Below are 16,740 nucleotides of genomic sequence, written 5' to 3'. Positions count from 1 at the left end.
GTAGCTGAGACCAATTATTTTCTTTCTTGTTGGGGGAGAAAGCTCTTCATTTCTTCATTCCCAAATAATTTGTCTCTGTCTCATTTCAGCACGGCTACTGACTGACTTTTTTTTCTGTTTTTTTCTTTTTCTTTTTTTTTAAAGGAAAACATTTTAGTGAAGATTTCATTTTATTTAATTGCTTTCACTATGAGTTTTGCATATTTTTTTGTTAAGGATTCATTTTAATGGTGTGCCATTGTAGCCAGCTGGCCCTGTTGGTGCAGAGTTGACCCTTGGACCCACTCTCAGACTTGGGATGTTTTTTGGAGCCAGTTCTGATAGGTCGCACTGCATTCATGCCTAATCAGAGATTCGCTGATGTCGCTAAAGACGGATTGGTACAGTTTACGAGTCAGGTTGGTTTGAGAGAGGTGTCTGTTATATCTGAAGTGGGAGGAAACTATTTCACAGCCCCACCCCTCACGTGTACTGTACCTCCTGCACCCCTTTGACTCTACACAACACCCTTTTTTTGCCGCAATTGTGCGTGTGTGTTTGCCTGTGTGTGTGTGTGTGTGTGTGTGTGGAGGGAGTGCTGAGTGCTGTGTCAATGTATGGCGTAGAAATTGAGTTGAATGACAAGTTCAGGTTTTATGGTTGTCTATGAAAAGGAGAATAAATGTGCTGGTTGTTTGGCATGGAGGGGAGGCTTGAGAAGAGCAAGGTGATGGGTTTGACGGCTACAGCGGTGGGGGAAACTTAATATAACATTCCATCATATCCAAATTAATGTGGAAAACGTGAAATGGTGGCCAATAAATAATTAAAAAAACATTGGAAAAAAATGTCTTCAGTTCTGTTTTTTTTTTCTCTAGATAACTGCCTTATTGCATACTTGGTATGGCCAAATGCCATTACTCTACATAGAACTATTTCTACCCCTTTTATAATTATCTGTTACACGTCTCAAGAAACTTGACATTTTTGGTTTAAGTTTACTATGAAAGTCAAGGAGCAGTAATTGCTAATAGTGACCTGACCCTGGGGTCTTGATGTCGTTAACAATTTTGGTCCATGACCCAACCCCACTGACTCGTGATCCCTCAAAGTTTCATCAAGCACCATCATCCTTTGACCCCTATACAGCTAATCATCTTCTCCCCACTCCTCCGCTGTACTAATTTGCTAAAACACAGACTGACCAATGGTAGATATTGTACCTGCTAAACGCCAGCATGCTGGAAGCAACGTCTTAAACTTGTAGAATGTAAAACATCTTAAGTCCACTGTCCTCAATTGAAGGAAGTATTCCAAATTTGGCATTTGTGCTATACATTATTTGTGTTTCATCACCAATTTACTGATATTGAAAACTAGTCATTTGGAAATGACCCACCCTGTGTCTCACATCTGTGATTGAGATCATTATCTTATTAAGATCAGGCAGTAAATGGTAAACAACATACACGCTGGGCAGCTTGCACAAGACAACAGCTTCCAGACCAACCCGACTCATCTCTTGGGATGTCACCTCTATTTTTAAGTGGTGATAGTGTGGGATGGTGACAGCAGAGGTTACTGGCCGTCTGGAGACACTGGAGTTGTATCAGGCTTGTTGCATGCTTGCAAGCGATATCTGACCAGAGCTCTTCTCATCTTCCAAATTTAGCTTAAAATAGCCAGACGAAAAGTATAAAAGGCCCCACACAGAGAGGCTTGTTGATAGACAAGGAATCACCAGACTGCAAGCGAGCCACTCTGAGAAGCATACTTCATCTCTCTGCAGGAGCACAGTCTCTTCTGCTCCGATTTTTAAGACTTGAAGAAAGTCTAACTTAAACTTTGTAAGGGTATTGTGGTCATAATTTTTTTTTCTCAGGATGAAATACTTTCATTGCCCCATATCTCAAACTATGGGAATCAAGGCCCAGGAATGTGGCATTTCAGTCACCTGCAAGAACGCTGCTTCTCTGAAGCCACTCCGCAGTGTGCACTTCCCCAATGACATTGTTTTCCTGGATTATGTGCGACAAGGGGAGCTGGAGAGGATTGGACAGTTCATACGAGCCGGAAGAGTTAACCTGGACACCATCTACCACACTGGTAAGAGCCCCTGTAGCATTTACTACAGTACACTTTGTGCGATTACACATATTTTTCAACCACAAAATGAGTAAATTCTAAACTGATGGGTTATTTTTCCCTGTCCTCTCGATGCAGGCATGGCCGCCATGCACGAGGCCGTCCTGTCTGGGAACCTGGAGTGTGTGAAGCTGCTGGTCAACTACGGAGCCAATGTCCACCAGAGGGACGAGGAGGGGTGGACCCCACTGCACATGGCCTGCAGCGACGGCTTCCCACACATTGCACGGTAAGCTTATACAGTATTCTTTATGTGTGTGTGTGTGTATATATATATGTGTATGTACTAACCATTTCACACAGGCAAAAGGGAAGCATATTTTAGTTTACGGCTTGATTGTGTGTGATGAATGATGAGGATCATCAGTCATTAAGCCACCAAAAGCTACCGGTTATAATAGAGCATGTAAGGCTGTAGAAGCCAAACCAACCACCGAGTGTATTGAATCAAGTAAGATGGCATTTTATGGCTAATGAATTGACCTATTTACAAGGAATATTGCTTAAGCCAAAATTTCAGTTTTTACGCTCTACAGCTGTTGGGAAACAAACGTGTAATTTGAGCACTACAGCTCTCCTATGCCACATTGTTAAGAGAAGCTGGCAGATTTGCTGCATTCTTGCACCCCACTGACCTGAAGTATAGCAGGAACTTGGCAACATGCAAACATTTGTGCCCTTTTTAGTAACCAGGTTGTATTGTGCTTCTTCCAGTTACCTTCTCGAACTGGGCGCCGACCCTGAGCTGGAAAACGACTGCGGGGAGAAACCGTCTGACCTCATTGACCTGGACAACAGGGAGCTGTTGGAGCTCTTTGGGCTGGCCATCAACGACTGAGAACTTGTCGCTTCAGAAGCCACAAGCTCGGCTGAAGCAAAGCGCCCGGTCAATCGACTGTTCTAAGGCGATCGATGGAAAAGGCCACGTTGGTCCAGCCATCTGATGGTGCGAAGCGGCCTCAGCTCTAGAGGGCAAAGACTCTGGATGTGTGGTGGAAAGAAGGCTGCTGGAGTCCGTCGGCTAACTCCCGACTGAAGAGACCTCCTGCCAGCAAGGGGCTTCCCCTGAACTGCATCAGTAGAGATTTACTGTGTTGTGCAAGAGCTTCTACTGCAGTGAAAGTAAATTGCATGAAACTGTTTTACTGTCAGCTAATTAGCAGCTCTATGAAAGCTAGGACTAGCTTGTCATAGCTGACTTTGGTGGCAAAAAACTTTATTCAGTAGTTTGTAGTTTACTTTTTATACTTTGCCTTTTCAAATAAAAAAACCTTTTTGCACTATTTCACTCGGTTCATAACTCCATTAGTTCTTTTTGAGGTTGAATTACTTTTATGTTCTCAAACATTTTCTGCACTTTGTCTGCTGTGCTCCTTTCAGGTGCCTCACCTGACACCTACCTCCTACTTAAATCCCTTCACCATGATACAGTGCCCCCTACTGTCAATAAAAAATGAATACAACAACTATAGGTAACAAAATGATAAAACTAACAAAAACAGTACTGTTGTCCTTAAATGAGGGACTGAAAGATACCTTAAGTGGGACTATCTAATCTGCAAAATGGGTCCTTCATGAAACCAAACCTAATGAAACAACCCTTTCAGATTACATTTCTCTTTCAGTTGGAGATCGAAACGAAGAGGAGAGTGAATATTAGACTTCCATAAATCAGGTAGCCAGAAATTACTCAAAATATTAAGCTTGCCATGTCTGTCTGGTGGGGTAAAATAATAGATAACTGACATCAATATTGTGTTTTCAGCTTGCTCCACTTTAAAAATACAAGTAAGTCTGAACGTATACATAAATATATTTTATAAAACATTCCATTTCAAAGAAACTCACAAACAATAAATGACTATTACTGAAAAAAAATCTTCTTAATCCAATCATGAGGCAACCAAGTTCAACTTCAAAAACATGCCACAGGCCTCTTGGGTTATCAACCATACAGATTAAACACTGTCGCTAAGAGAACTGTGAATAGCAAGAAGCATACAGTGCATTTGAAAGTAGGTTTATTTTATTTAATCACATACTAATTCTGTCAACAGAAGTTCTGAATGTCCTGTTGCATTACAACAAATAAGGAATACAAAAACAGTTATGTACAACCGGTATAAAAATTAAATCCAAGAACAGCCCTCAGCGAGTCTCTGCGGGAACCTCAGGTTTATTCTTTGAACTTCCACTCCTGTCGGCACATGGGGCACTGCTGCTGGACCTGCTGCGAGTTCAGCCATTTCAAAATGCAATGCATGTGGAAACAGTGGGAGCACTGACCCCAGACCAGTGGGCAGTCATCCCCCGGCACCTTACCTGTAAAATAGGTTTAGTATTACAACTAGGTTACATTAGTGAGAAAATAATAGTAACCATTAATACTCATAATATAATGCGTATTTTGGCTTTGTTACAGCATCAGTAGTTTTAGCTTAAGGGGTAATGAGAAAAGGGTATTCATAATTTAATGTTTATAGGTGTATTACATTAAACTTTGCATTAGTCTATCGCTTCATCGCATTATGATCAGGTGCGTTTTCCCAACCAACCCAACTGACTGACTAACTACTATTTTGTGGTTAACAATGGGTAAGGCTCAATGATGGAGTTGCCGTAGCAGGAGGTTCTGGACTCTTAGGAAGCAGCAGTCTGGAACCGGTGCTATTAATGCCAGACACATAATAAAAGCACAACAGTAGCTCGGCTACTCACAATCCGGGCAGCAGCCATTGAAAGGCATCCTGCAGATCCCACAGTTTTCATCATTAGCCACCCACAACCAAGAGGCCACTCCGTTCCACTGTCGGATCTTTACCTTCATCATGCGAGTCTGACAACAGAAGAAAACTCAATGACACTCTACCAGAAGGACCACGGCAGCTAATGTTAGCATGTGAGCTAATGCGCTAACGTTAGCATGTGAGCTAATGCGCTAACTTTAGCATGTGAGATAATAAGTGACTTGTGACCGAGCAGATGTATCAGCCTGCTTACTCGTTGGCGTAGAACTTCTTCAAATTTCCAACACAATTTAGGTTATTGTGTTTCCACTTAGCTTAAAACTCATGTTGTGCCCAGTTTGATGCTGATCAAGAAAATGCAGCGGATACTTTTGGAAACCGGATAGAAATTTTTCTTCTGTTACAGCCGCTGTAAACTCGGGGGCTCAACGCTGCCCCCAATGGTCAATTTAGGTATAGGGCAAATAAATGGAACAGGGTCGTTTATTGACCATAAAACAAGGTATTGAAATAAAAATAACGTTTATGTTTTTCATGTCAACCTGCTATAAATTCTCAAGTCCTGAATTCCACAAATAAATCACCTCTAAATTAAGACTTTATTCGCATTAGTCACTATTATTAGTATATATTTTGTTTATATTTGTTTGCGTATGTGTGTCCAGGCAAATCAGAATCAGTTTTATATAAAGTTTCCGGTTTCCCATTATTCTTAACAAGAAAATATTTTAAGAACATATTGTAACGTTCCGTGCCAATAAGGAGCCAGGTTTATGATGAATTGGGTTTATTCTGCTTCTCACCAACCAAACACAGGTCTTCCAACACACCCGACCCCCAACATTCGCGCCCAAAACCCCGGAAGGGGCGGCACCCCAACCCTGGCCCAAACAACACTAACAGTAACAGAACCATATACATTTTGGAACTTCAGACACGCTACAATATATATATATGAATTTAAATATTGTTTCATAATGCCATATACACGGTCTTTATGAGTGCTTGTTTGCTCTCTGAATACATTGTTTTATTTTAATCTGCCACTTCATACAATTTACGATATTAACAACAACAATTTATTTGATTAATGTAGGAGACTAACCTCTTCACAAAACAATTTAAATGACGTCTGTGCTTTATTTACAAAGTTACCGCCATTATTCCTACAAATCTGTTGCTTTAATTGAACTAGGTGCAAATAGTCAATATATTTTTTGGAGAAAAAAAACGGAAAGAGGCGGTACTTCCTGTATGTCGTCACTTCTGCAAAGTATTTATACCACTTCCGCTAAACGTAACACCGCGCCACCGGAGAAAGCAGCCGATAAACAACCGCGTTTTCTCAACGGAAAGGTTCTTTGTTCGTTCTCAGCCCACAGCACAGCCACCACGATGGCTGACAAGATGAGTATGTCTCTGGACGACATTATCAAGCTAAACAAGAAAGGAGGCAGTGGTCGCGGAGGACGGTCGTCTGGCGGGCAGGCTGGAAGTTCAGGTCGGGCTGGTGGACCGTCAAGGCCGATGCGGAGTCGACAGAACAACTTCAACCGAGAAAGAAACACCAGATCTGAACCGTACACCAGGGTAAGAGAGAGACGTTGTTAGAATGTAGTGGAAACCAAAATGAAGATGGCGCATTGTTTTTATGATTCGTTCTTCGTTCGTGGCCTTTCTGGCGTCATTTGAACGGTTAGCGCTTTAGTTTCGGTGGAGAAGCTAACGTTAGATATCCTCATTGCTCACGTTAGTTACCTGAAATAACCAAAAATCATCCGCCGCTTGAATTACAATAACATCATATTGCCAAATCGGTTATTCTCCCTTGCCGGTGTTTTCAAACTTCGTTTGGAAACTAGTTTGATCCAAGTAAGCGTCAATTAAACCTGTCCCCATGTGAGACTCGCTCAGGATGGAGATTTGCGCAACATGGCTGCTTTGTGTCCGAGTTGGTGCCTTTTAAAAAAAAAAAGTTCTCTGTATCTTGACGAGGGTTTTTTACTGGTCGCAATTTGTTTACACAGCATTACACAAACTTTTAAACAAAAATATCGGTACAATTTTGAGTTTAATATGCGTTCTTGATTTTGACCACGGACGTGTAATTACAGCTTCAAAAGCGGTCTTCATTGTTCTTACGACTAATTGAAAGACAATTTATTATTTAAAGTGTTTATCTCATACATACACACACCAGATCTAGTTTTTATGTTTTTTTTTTAAACTAACTATACTCTGCACATGTTTTCCATTTGAGGGGATTAAGTTTTATTTTGTTGTTCACAGCCCCGAGAGTTGCCAGACAAATGGCAGCATGACATGTTTGAGGAGCATGCTGGTGGGCACAGAGGACAAAGTGCAGTAGCAGAAAGAAGTGTAGAAAACGGCGGCAAGCTGCTGGTTTCTAATCTGGACTTTGGCGTTTCTGACTTGGATATCAAGGTAATTTATTTTTTTTAAACCGCATCACCTACTTCATCAAGGTGTTGTGAACGTGACCTGATGTTTCTACTTTTATCCCCAGGAGTTGTTTGCAGAATTCGGGACGTTGCAGAAAGCATCTGTACACTACGACCGCTCTGGTCGCAGCAAAGGAACCGCAGATGTCCATTTTGAAACAAAGGCCGAAGCACTCAAAGCCATGAAGCACTATAACGGTGTCCCACTTGACGGTGAGGATTCATTTTTACATTCACAATAGAAATATCTTACTGTGGTTGCTTTTTATGAGGTGCTGATGTTTTTGTTTGTTTTTTTTCAGGCCGCCCCATGAAAATCCAGCAAATGACTTCCGAAGTCGACATTGAGAGTAGCCCTTCTACACAAAGGTAGGTGATGTGGAACAGGCCGTGTAGTTGACATTTAGGGGAAGGGCGGTAAACAACTTTTATAAACCAAGCTTTCTTTTCTACAAAGTGTCTGCCTGCAGCTCTGGTTACTTTGTCTGTCTGGGCCCTTGATAATCTTTCAAGGCCCGTCATGTTTAGAGTTTTAAGATTAATTCGTTTGACTAGGCCACATCCTTCACTACGAAGACCAAGGAAACTTGTACAACGACTATTTGTATTACTACTGTAGCAGATAAGTCTGGTTGTGTATTAAGAAACAATGGACTTCACTAACCTTTAGGAAATTCACTGCCAGTTACAACTGGCATTAGCGGCATGAGAGTTCATGGCGGAAGAAATAAAGATTCTCAGTTTTCCACCTTATTTCTCGTAGGTGAAATGTTTGCACTGCTCGGTATAATACAGACCTGAATGTCCATTTATTGACACGGAAAGGTGGCTGTGGCTGTTACTGTTGCGACCGGCCACACGTTTATTGTAAGTTTCTGGTTGTTTATTAAAATACCCGATCTCTTTTTCAGTTCAAACAAAGGGTTTGACCGCAGCCGACTTGGACAGCCCAAGTTTGAGAGAAGTGAGCGGGGTGACAGAGGGGACCGGGGTGAAAGGAGGCAGCGCGGCGGCGGTGGCGGCTTCAGAGGTCGTGGAAGAGGAGGCGGAAACAGACCCCAACTTTCGGCAGAGGAGCTGGATGCCCAGTTGGATGCGTACAATGCAAAGGTGTGTACTTGGCTTGTGTGAAGTGATTCTATACTTTTACCATACAGTGTATTTTATAATGCTCTAATTTTCTTGTCTAAATTTCAGATGGACACCAGTTAGGAGCGCCTAAAGGACGATACTTCTGACCCCTTTTTGTTTAATTTTGTTTAATCTCAATTGAATATGATCGGACTTAATTAAACTTGTCACATTTTTAGAAAAACGTTTTATTGTATTCGCCATTATATTTTTTTAATGTTTCTCTTTTCTGTCATGCTTTGGGATTTTTTTTCTTTTAATAACAAAAACATGATTCAGTGGTTGGACAGACATAATGTTGAAATGTTAATGTGATGCAGTTCTGTAATTTGGTTCCGTATACTTGACATATGAACATCTTTCAAATGGTTTTGTACATAAATAATTACATGGAGCTGTCTTTTCTGGTGTTTTTATTCAGAGTGGTCTTCCTGGAGATTGACGCCAGTCTCATTTTTATTAAATCAGTCACTATCTTTAGCGGATCAGTTGCACTACCAGTATGGTTACCAGACTAAATTGCTTAGTAGCTTTTCATATTTTTTTTTTTTTCAAAGGAATTTCACCATGCACCATTAAGCATCAGGGCATTATATGGTTCTGTTAACGTGCATATGCAGAACAATTTGACACCATTTTTAGTGGTGCAATGCTTATTCTCTAGCATGTGAACCTGTCCCAAAACCCCCTATTCAGTTTTATATATTTCTCCTTGAAAACCAGAAATGTGTAGTTATTCCTAAATCTATGTTCATTTAGTTACTTTTCATTATCTGATGTAGTCATTGTGACATTTCCTACCAGTTTACTGAAACTTCAGTTCTTGGATAATTTCCTGATTTCTTGACTAAATTGACATTCATTAAATGTCTACTTGGTCTAGATTTTATTTGCAATATACAGTTGGTTCTGCTCTCTACCATGTAAAAAAAAGTAATCACCTTTACTAGCACCCGGTTCTTAGTCTTCCAACACGCTCCTACCGTAATGTCCAACACACACACACACACTGCGGAATAACGCGCAGCTACTGGATGCTGGCCCGACCGCAGTATATATAATACATCTCTCCCTCATGAGACCCTCATTACCACTGGCTCTGCGCCCGTGACGTAGTAAACCTACAGTCTCCTGACGTACTTCGACCTATTCCCGGAACAGAGTTGCGTGCGCAGCGCGCTGGGCGGGGCCCTCCCCTTGTTCGCCATACTTGCTTTAGGAGAGCCGGGTAACAGACGGGCACAGCGCCACTGCAAAGGCACCTGAAAGCATAACCGCATTACAAAAAAGGTAAGTGACACTCGCTTCAAGGGCCTCTAATAACGACCCGTCGCACTACGCTGAAGCCGTTTCGGCGTCACTCCCGGTCTCCGTTGCGCTGCGGTGATAACTTGTTAGCTAATGTTAGCCACAGTATCTGGTTAGCTAGGAGCAATTGTTCCCGATCGTTCCCAGCGAATCAGCTAGCCACCTGTCTCTCTCTCTCTCGATATATATAAATATATGTCTGCAGTCCCCACCCTGCATGAGCAGGCCGACGTAAAGAAAGCCAAATGTGTGTGCATTAATAAGCTGAATTGTCGCCAGCGCCGTGCAGCAAATCACGGTGTATTAGTCGGTTTTATGAAGAGATGGCTATAAGAAAAGCGGTGATGGAAAGCGGATAGACAGTCGGATAGTAACGTCTCCGCTGTCGAGACATTAAAGCTGCCGTTTAGCACTATTCTATCTGCGGTTTGGCTCTTCATAGATATTTAGACTCTACTAAAGGAAAGTGGACATGTTGATGGGGTAGAAATAGTATCGATCCTCCCTAAAACACGTACGCAAAAGGAGAAAACGTATTCCTTTTGTTTACATCGCTCGTTGTAACAGGCCTGCAGGGACAGACTGGATGAGGCGTCCTGTTTCCCTGCAGTTTGCTCTTTTTGTTTAATACCAAAATAGATTGACTCAAGAGAAGCTCAAACGGTGTCTGTGGCCCTCAGACGGTAGATTTTCACTGTCAACGCGCGGCTGCCTTTTAGGAAACGGTGCATGCTTTTTGATGTGCTTGTGCCCACTGGAGGAGCTCACATTTAGTTTTGCAAATCACTGCAGTTCATTTTCAGATCACATGAATTTTTAGTAAAAACGGCCTCATCTACTTTGCTCCAGTGTTTTGTTTTACGACCCATTGTCTGATGTCTACAGTCATTTCCAAAGTAACAAAGTCCATGCCTCAACTAAACCATAGACTAATCATTATATTGGTCGTTATGTTTTTTTGAAAGAAACGATCATGGTGATTTCCTAATAGACAATCAATGCGACCAGTTAAGTTTTTAGAGGATAAACTTGTTCAGACAGACAGTGACAATCACTGCTGCCCTTACAGATTTTCACAAGAGCCTTATGGGCTAAGTTATATATGGCTATTTTTATGCCTCAACCACACAGATGGTTGTGTAGCCCTACCTTAATGTTAATGCAATGTAAGCTGATACCCAGAAGGTATTAATCAATGTATGTATTTGTTCCATTGTGTTTTAACAAAATCAATGAGGTATACATTACATTTGAACTAGGGCCAGGACTTTAGCGCGTTAATTACGATTAATTAATTACAATGTGAATTAAGATTAATTAATTACACTAAAAATAACACATTAAACATTTTTTACGCATTTTTACACTTATTTTTTGCACCGCGGAACGTTTCGCACTGGATGAGTTTCGGGGGGACCGATTACACTGGAGCACCAACTAGCGTTCATGACTTCAGACTACAACAAACCACAGTGAACATGAACGAAGAAGCTGACGAGACCGTGTCGGTTGGCCCCGTGAATGGGAAATCTTATTAAAATAAACACACGGATGGACGCGTCGATAAGAGCATGGTTGTGTGAAAGCTGTGCAACAAGGTATTCGCATCGAGCCTCAAGTATCACCTCAACGCAAAACAATTAGCAGCTAGCGTAGACGTTAGCACGACTACGAGTACAAGGACCCACACCCAACCCACACTGCACCAGATGACTGGTTTAAGGACCAGGGTAACTAAGTCCACGTGGTTGAACAAAAATAAAAATCCATGTGAAAAAAATTACGTCTCACTGTTCTCAGGTCAAATATTTATGCAATTAAAATGCGATTAATTTTGATTAATTAATTACAAAGCCTCTAATTAATTAGATTATTTTTAATCGAGTCCCGGCCCTAATTTGAACACATGATAGAGCTGTAACCTCAACCAATACACTTTGTTACCGTTTAGAGCTTGACCTGACGAGCCCATTCGCTGCTTGCTTAGTTCTGAGCCTGCGAGAGAGACCTCGTGCTGCTGGAAGACGTTTTTTCACTGTGGTTACCGGGATCAGCATGAAACGTCAATGAATCAATAGATTTAGTGTTCCAAATATGACTGTCCAAGCAGGACTGTGTTGCTCAGCTATTTGTTACCAGCTGTCCTGCAGATTTCGACAAAGATCACAATGATATTCCACAACTGCATGAGGCATTTCACTTCACTTCACATCGCCTATTTTTGCTCCTCACGGTCGCTGCTTTGGGTATGACCAACACCGTGGCTGTGATGGGGGGCTCTACCCTCCCTCGGAATGGTTTTGTACCTTGCGGTGCCTTGTAAGGTCTCATTCATTTCTGTCCTAGTGATGATGGTAAGATTTCAGAGAAGGGTTTGATGCTATCACTTGGGCAGAGAGTTAGGGCAGCAGCAGGAGTGTTGGGAGAAATGCTGCCTCAGCCACCTTATCAGCACGACCTCTCAGATGAAGTATGCCGGGCAGATGCTTCCTATCAGCAATCCTCACTCGCCTTATTGTTTTGGCATCTGTTAGTCAAGTGCTTAAAGGAAAACTTGCAAGTGTCCATTCAGAATATTGAAGGATTTATCTGCATGTTCTACGTTCAATCATCATCAAATGTTCTTTTCTTTTCTTTTTGTCTGCAGACATGGCTGAGGATGAGGTGACTCCAGAGCAGCTCACAGCAATTGCAGCTGAAAACGAAGAGCCGGAGCCGGTGAACTACAGGCCACCGGCCCAGAAGTCCATGAAAGAGATCCAGGAGCTGGATAAGGATGATGAGAGCCTACGTAAATATAAGGAAACTCTGCTCGGTGCTGGGGACTGTGCCGCCGGTAATGCATTGTACATATAATTGTATGCGTTTATGCATCTAATTGTGAGTGGATGGATACATTAATCCTAGATATTTTTCTGTTGGACATGATTATTGCTTTGATGATAACTCGGAAAGGATGCTCCATGTTTTGGGATAGATTGGCTTGTTTTGGTTTTTATCTAAATTGGTCCTGAACAGTTTGAGGAAATATCAAATTACAATTTAGATTAGAATTGCAAAGACTGAAAACTTTTGTGAGAAGGATGTTTGGAACAAATATCAGCATAATATTAACGTCAGTAGAATGTGTTGAACAAGGAGTATTGATAATATGTACTATGTCTAAAATGTCATTTTTTTTAATCCAGTCTCAGACCCCGATCTTCCAAATGTCCAAGTGACCCGGATGTCTCTGCTCTGTGACACCGCCCCAAACCCCCTGGAGCTGGACCTGCAAGGTGAGTTCCTTTTAATTAGATCACTTTTTTATAAAATTGAATGTATGCCTTCTTTTAAACTTAAGTAATACTGACTTTGTGTCATAGACCACATGTGTGTTAAGGAAGTTTTGGGAAGGTGTAACATTTTGGCTCATTGGCGCACTGGAGCCATCCTTGGCATAAACCGCCCCTTAAACGCCATACAGGATCGAGCATGTTGCATCAGTGTGTACGGAGTCACAACTAGTGGTGTAACGTCCCACCGTCGACCCGCACGGGTCACAATGTCAAAGGCTCGGTTCAGTTGCACTGTGTTGCATTCAGGCGCATTTCGCATCAGGTAATCTAGGAAAATGTAGTTTTAGTGATATTTTGGAATAAAGCGTTGTTTTTGAGTAGATGTTTTCACAACATAAATATATTGGCAATTATGAACTCATTTGATATCCTCTAAGCTGCTTATAAAACATCATTACTACTAATGAGAAGATATGATTTAATCAATTAAAATGTCAAAAGTATCTCACATTTCTTAATCAGAAAATGCTCTATTTGGAATGCACACACACACAAGCTGTGTTTGTGGAGCACAGAGACAAATCTGTCCCACGCTAACTTGTTTCTCTCGCTCCAACATTAGCTGATCTGTTCCAACAATGTTGGGCTGAACAAACGTGCATGCAGGCTGAAATTCAACCGGGGGTTCTGTCGGGAGATGCAGTGACTTGAACCAAGTAAGAGTAGAAGAGTAAGAACAGGTCGGCTAGCTGCTTGGCCAATTCATGCAGTGTGCAATGACAAATACATAAAGAAGGGAAAACATATTAAAACCATGTGTGGATGTTACGGCACACTCTCATTGCACTGCAGAAGGATTTATATTTTGATTATGTAATGTTACATTTTCCAAGGATGACACAAAAACTGAAGAAGCGATAGATTAAGAAGCATCAATAGCGGTGCACTACGGTCATTCACTGGTGAATTGTAATCTTAATTGTCAGGACGTTGATGACTCATAAATTAACTGTTGACAGTAGTAATTGTTAGGAAAATATTGATGCCTGTGCCTTTTTTCCTGTTTTTTATTTTGTGACAGGAGACCTTGAAGTCTTTAAGAACCAAGGGATTGTTCTGAAAGAGGGTGTTGAATACAAAATAAAGATCAGCTTTAAGGTGAGATCTGTGACATGGCAAAAAGAAAAAGGATTTCATGGAGAAAGAAAAGACACCAAATTGGTGCCATCCAAAATAACCTAAATGTTTTGTATAAGTATATCCATGATTTTGATCTAGAAGAGATCAAGCTATGCACACAGGACATGTCTGGAGTAGGACGTATTCATTTAAAAAAATTGACAGTCATGAGTTGTAATGTGACGAAAGCAGCATGTTGCTAAACGCTGTAGAGGTTCAGGGGCACCTTGCCTCAAATCGTTCATCTCTCTTACCGTGTTTGTCTCTGCAGGTGAACAAGGAGATTGTTTCAGGACTGAAGTATGTGCAGCAGACATTCAGGAAAGGAATTAAGAGTGAGTGAACAGTTTTGATTAACCTGTCCCACGGACTCCGTTATGAAGCAATTACCTGTGTTTCTAGTAATATCTGGAGTTAAGATGGAACCCATTTTTTGTCCACTCTTGAAATCCTCAAATGAACAGAAGTGAAATAACAACCATAAAAGCTCCCCCAGTGTCTTTGGGATGCATGGTGCTCACCACAAACCTCAACGTACCAATTTTATTTACAGTTTGTCACTCCCACCCCCTAAACAATATTTCTATTGGTTTACACTCTTGATAGCCATGTAGAATACAAAGTATTATGTGACACTAATGTCCATTCTCATCTTTCACCAGTTGATAAATCGGACTACATGGTGGGGAGCTATGGGCCTCGTCTCGCTGAATATGACTTCCTGACTGCGATGGAAGAAGCTCCCAGAGGCTTGATGGCGCGCGGCAACTACGAGATAAAATCCAAGTTCACCGACGACGACAAGCACGACCACCTGTCCTGGGAGTGGAAACTCAATATAAAGAAAGACTGGAAAGACTAAAAGAGGCCTTCTTGTTGGTTGGGTGGGGGGGCGGCGAGGGAATTAAAGAGCCCAGTCCTGTGGGTTCCTCAGCTGCCCCCCCCCCCTCCCTCCCTACCCTTTCCCCCCTCCTCCCTCCCTCCCTCCCTTTTCCCCCCTCCTCTTCCATATCCGCCATCTCTGCCTTCTTTGTTGTGCATTTCAAGTCTTATCGCCCCACCGACCTCCCCACCTACGTAGCAGCAGACCCCCAGCCCCATCCACCCACCCAGCACCGCCCTTATTTGCCTGATGTTTTTTTCTACCAACCTGGCCACCCCCCCACCCAACCCACCCCCGCTACCATCCACTCTATCCCCCCCACTGAGCTGTTCCGTGTAGCACCTTATTCCCTCACACCTAGATGTTTTTTTAAATTTTATTATGGATTGTTTTGCTGCTTGAAGAGATTAACCCCGCCTTCCGCCTCTCCAGAATGGTGTCTTCCTCTCTCACTATGAAATATGTGGAAAAGCAACTGTACAATCAACTTTTGTTTGCCTTTTTTTATACAATTGTATCAATGGTTGTGTAATGTGACTGTATCCATATCACTGTTAATCAGTGTTGTGTCCATATCTGAACCCACCACATCACCGCTCCCCCCAGTTTTCCTTTTTGTTGCCGTCTTTTGAAATAATTACCAATACCTGCCTTGTAAAAAACGATTCATTCGGAGCTGCTCTGCAGCGCCTTTCTTCCCTAAATGTATTCATTCACTCAAATGGGGGCTGAAGTGAACAATGAAGTAAAAGGTATTGGAAAAAGCTGCCTTATGCATCAACTAAAGGTTGAAGATGTTTATTTAGCATGCCATGTGAGTAAAGGTGGTGCTTGCTATTCCAAGGACTTTCTCTCACTACCAACCTGTAACCACCTGTAGTGGAGAATGTTTATACATGTAGGCAAATACAGCCTGTATAAACCGACCTTGTGATTAGAGGGCCGCGAATGTTGAAAAATAGAAGAAATGTTACAGGACCCAGTATTGATGAATCCCGGCACTCATGTTTCTCTTTAGACATGAGGCCTTAATAATTTTTGGGAGGAAAACAAACATTTTTGAGCATTATTTTGTTGTTGTTTTCCTTTGCCTTAATGTACATCATAGCCCCGCCCCCCTCGTTCAGAACGCATCATCGTTTGTAGCCGCCCACTCGGGACGTCCCAGGTGTTCAGGAGTTGTAGCAGAGAGGTTGGGCCGCGTACCGTTTGCTGCTGGACGCCATTGAGGAGTCAAACTGTCCTCTCAAAGGAAGCAAGTGACTCAATGCAACATGCTCAATATTTCATGAGAGAGGAGGGTTTCTAAACGCACTCGACCAGATATCCCTTTTTTTTCTCTTTTTAAATCACCTCGTACTGTACCGGAACATATGGATGTAAAACTTGCTTTTGTTTTCTTATAACTATGTATTCCTTCTCCATACATTCCTTCACATTGTACAGTTTCTATGAAAACACTGGCATGTTGGTGGGGTTGTATATTCTATCATTTGTGATTGCTCTTCTCAGCCAATAAAAGATTTTGCTCAACTTGGTGTTTTGTTCCTGAAGCGCCCTGAGCTTCAAAAACAAATGTCAATACTAAACATGTATTGACAGGCAAAAAGTAGGACTTTTTGACAGAC

At 41.9% G+C, this 16,740-nt stretch overlaps 4 protein-coding genes across 4 annotated transcripts; 3 read left to right on the top strand and 1 right to left on the bottom strand.

Moving 5' to 3' along the window:
• Positions 1-419: 419 nt before the first annotated feature.
• Positions 420-3,407, top strand: ppp1r27b (protein phosphatase 1, regulatory subunit 27b). The gene is made up of 3 exons (XM_037471501.2): positions 420-2,085; positions 2,203-2,353; positions 2,839-3,407. Exons 1-3 carry the CDS (start codon positions 1,863-1,865, stop codon positions 2,960-2,962), a joined length of 498 nt encoding a protein of 165 aa, XP_037327398.1. The 5' UTR covers positions 420-1,862; the 3' UTR covers positions 2,963-3,407.
• A 721-nt stretch (positions 3,408-4,128) lies between these two features.
• On the bottom strand, positions 4,129-5,285 carry anapc11 (APC11 anaphase promoting complex subunit 11 homolog (yeast)). Its single transcript, XM_037472547.2, has 3 exons — positions 5,125-5,285; positions 4,843-4,960; positions 4,129-4,446 (listed from the first exon to the last, which is right to left on the bottom strand). Exons 2-3 carry the CDS (start codon positions 4,952-4,954, stop codon positions 4,301-4,303), a joined length of 258 nt encoding a protein of 85 aa, XP_037328444.1. The 5' UTR covers positions 4,955-4,960; positions 5,125-5,285; the 3' UTR covers positions 4,129-4,300.
• An 867-nt stretch (positions 5,286-6,152) lies between these two features.
• Positions 6,153-8,858, top strand: LOC119218579 (THO complex subunit 4-like). Its single transcript, XM_037473110.2, has 6 exons — positions 6,153-6,461; positions 7,161-7,316; positions 7,399-7,546; positions 7,636-7,702; positions 8,245-8,443; positions 8,531-8,858. Exons 1-6 carry the CDS (start codon positions 6,267-6,269, stop codon positions 8,543-8,545), a joined length of 780 nt encoding a protein of 259 aa, XP_037329007.1. The 5' UTR covers positions 6,153-6,266; the 3' UTR covers positions 8,546-8,858.
• Positions 8,859-9,632: 774 nt separating this feature from the next.
• On the top strand, positions 9,633-16,645 carry LOC119217680 (rho GDP-dissociation inhibitor 1-like). Its single transcript, XM_037471513.2, has 6 exons — positions 9,633-9,754; positions 12,420-12,608; positions 12,961-13,050; positions 14,132-14,208; positions 14,501-14,564; positions 14,892-16,645. Exons 2-6 carry the CDS (start codon positions 12,422-12,424, stop codon positions 15,089-15,091), a joined length of 618 nt encoding a protein of 205 aa, XP_037327410.1. The 5' UTR covers positions 9,633-9,754; positions 12,420-12,421; the 3' UTR covers positions 15,092-16,645.
• Positions 16,646-16,740: the final 95 nt, after the last annotated feature.

The sequence above is a fragment of the Pungitius pungitius genome, chromosome 9 (assembly GCF_949316345.1).
Source record: "Pungitius pungitius chromosome 9, fPunPun2.1, whole genome shotgun sequence".
Taxonomy (NCBI): domain Eukaryota; kingdom Metazoa; phylum Chordata; class Actinopteri; order Perciformes; family Gasterosteidae; genus Pungitius; species Pungitius pungitius.
This window is presented reverse-complemented; position numbering and strand designations above follow the sequence as displayed.

Bases quoted from the DNA above. Each gene is read 5' to 3' on its own strand.
- ppp1r27b (XM_037471501.2), top strand. From the start codon at position 1,863: ATGAAATACTTTCATTGCCCCATATCTCAAACTATGGGAATCAAGGCC. The intron at 2,086-2,202 runs GTAAGAGCCCCT...CTCTCGATGCAG, and splicing joins GGACACCATCTACCACACTG to GCATGGCCGCCATGCACGAG. The intron at 2,354-2,838 runs GTAAGCTTATAC...TGCTTCTTCCAG, and splicing joins GGCTTCCCACACATTGCACG to TTACCTTCTCGAACTGGGCG.
- LOC119218579 (XM_037473110.2), top strand. From the start codon at position 6,267: ATGGCTGACAAGATGAGTATGTCTCTGGACGACATTATCAAGCTAAAC. The intron at 7,317-7,398 runs GTAATTTATTTT...TTTTATCCCCAG, and splicing joins TTTCTGACTTGGATATCAAG to GAGTTGTTTGCAGAATTCGG. The intron at 7,547-7,635 runs GTGAGGATTCAT...GTTTTTTTTCAG, and splicing joins TAACGGTGTCCCACTTGACG to GCCGCCCCATGAAAATCCAG.
- LOC119217680 (XM_037471513.2), top strand. From the start codon at position 12,422: ATGGCTGAGGATGAGGTGACTCCAGAGCAGCTCACAGCAATTGCAGCT. The intron at 12,609-12,960 runs GTAATGCATTGT...TTTTTAATCCAG, and splicing joins TGCTGGGGACTGTGCCGCCG to TCTCAGACCCCGATCTTCCA. The intron at 14,209-14,500 runs GTGAGATCTGTG...TTGTCTCTGCAG, and splicing joins AAATAAAGATCAGCTTTAAG to GTGAACAAGGAGATTGTTTC.
- anapc11 (XM_037472547.2), bottom strand. From the start codon at position 4,954: ATGATGAAGGTAAAGATCCGACAGTGGAACGGAGTGGCCTCTTGGTTG. The intron at 4,447-4,842 runs GTGAGTAGCCGA...CCTATTTTACAG, and splicing joins CAATGGCTGCTGCCCGGATT to GTAAGGTGCCGGGGGATGAC.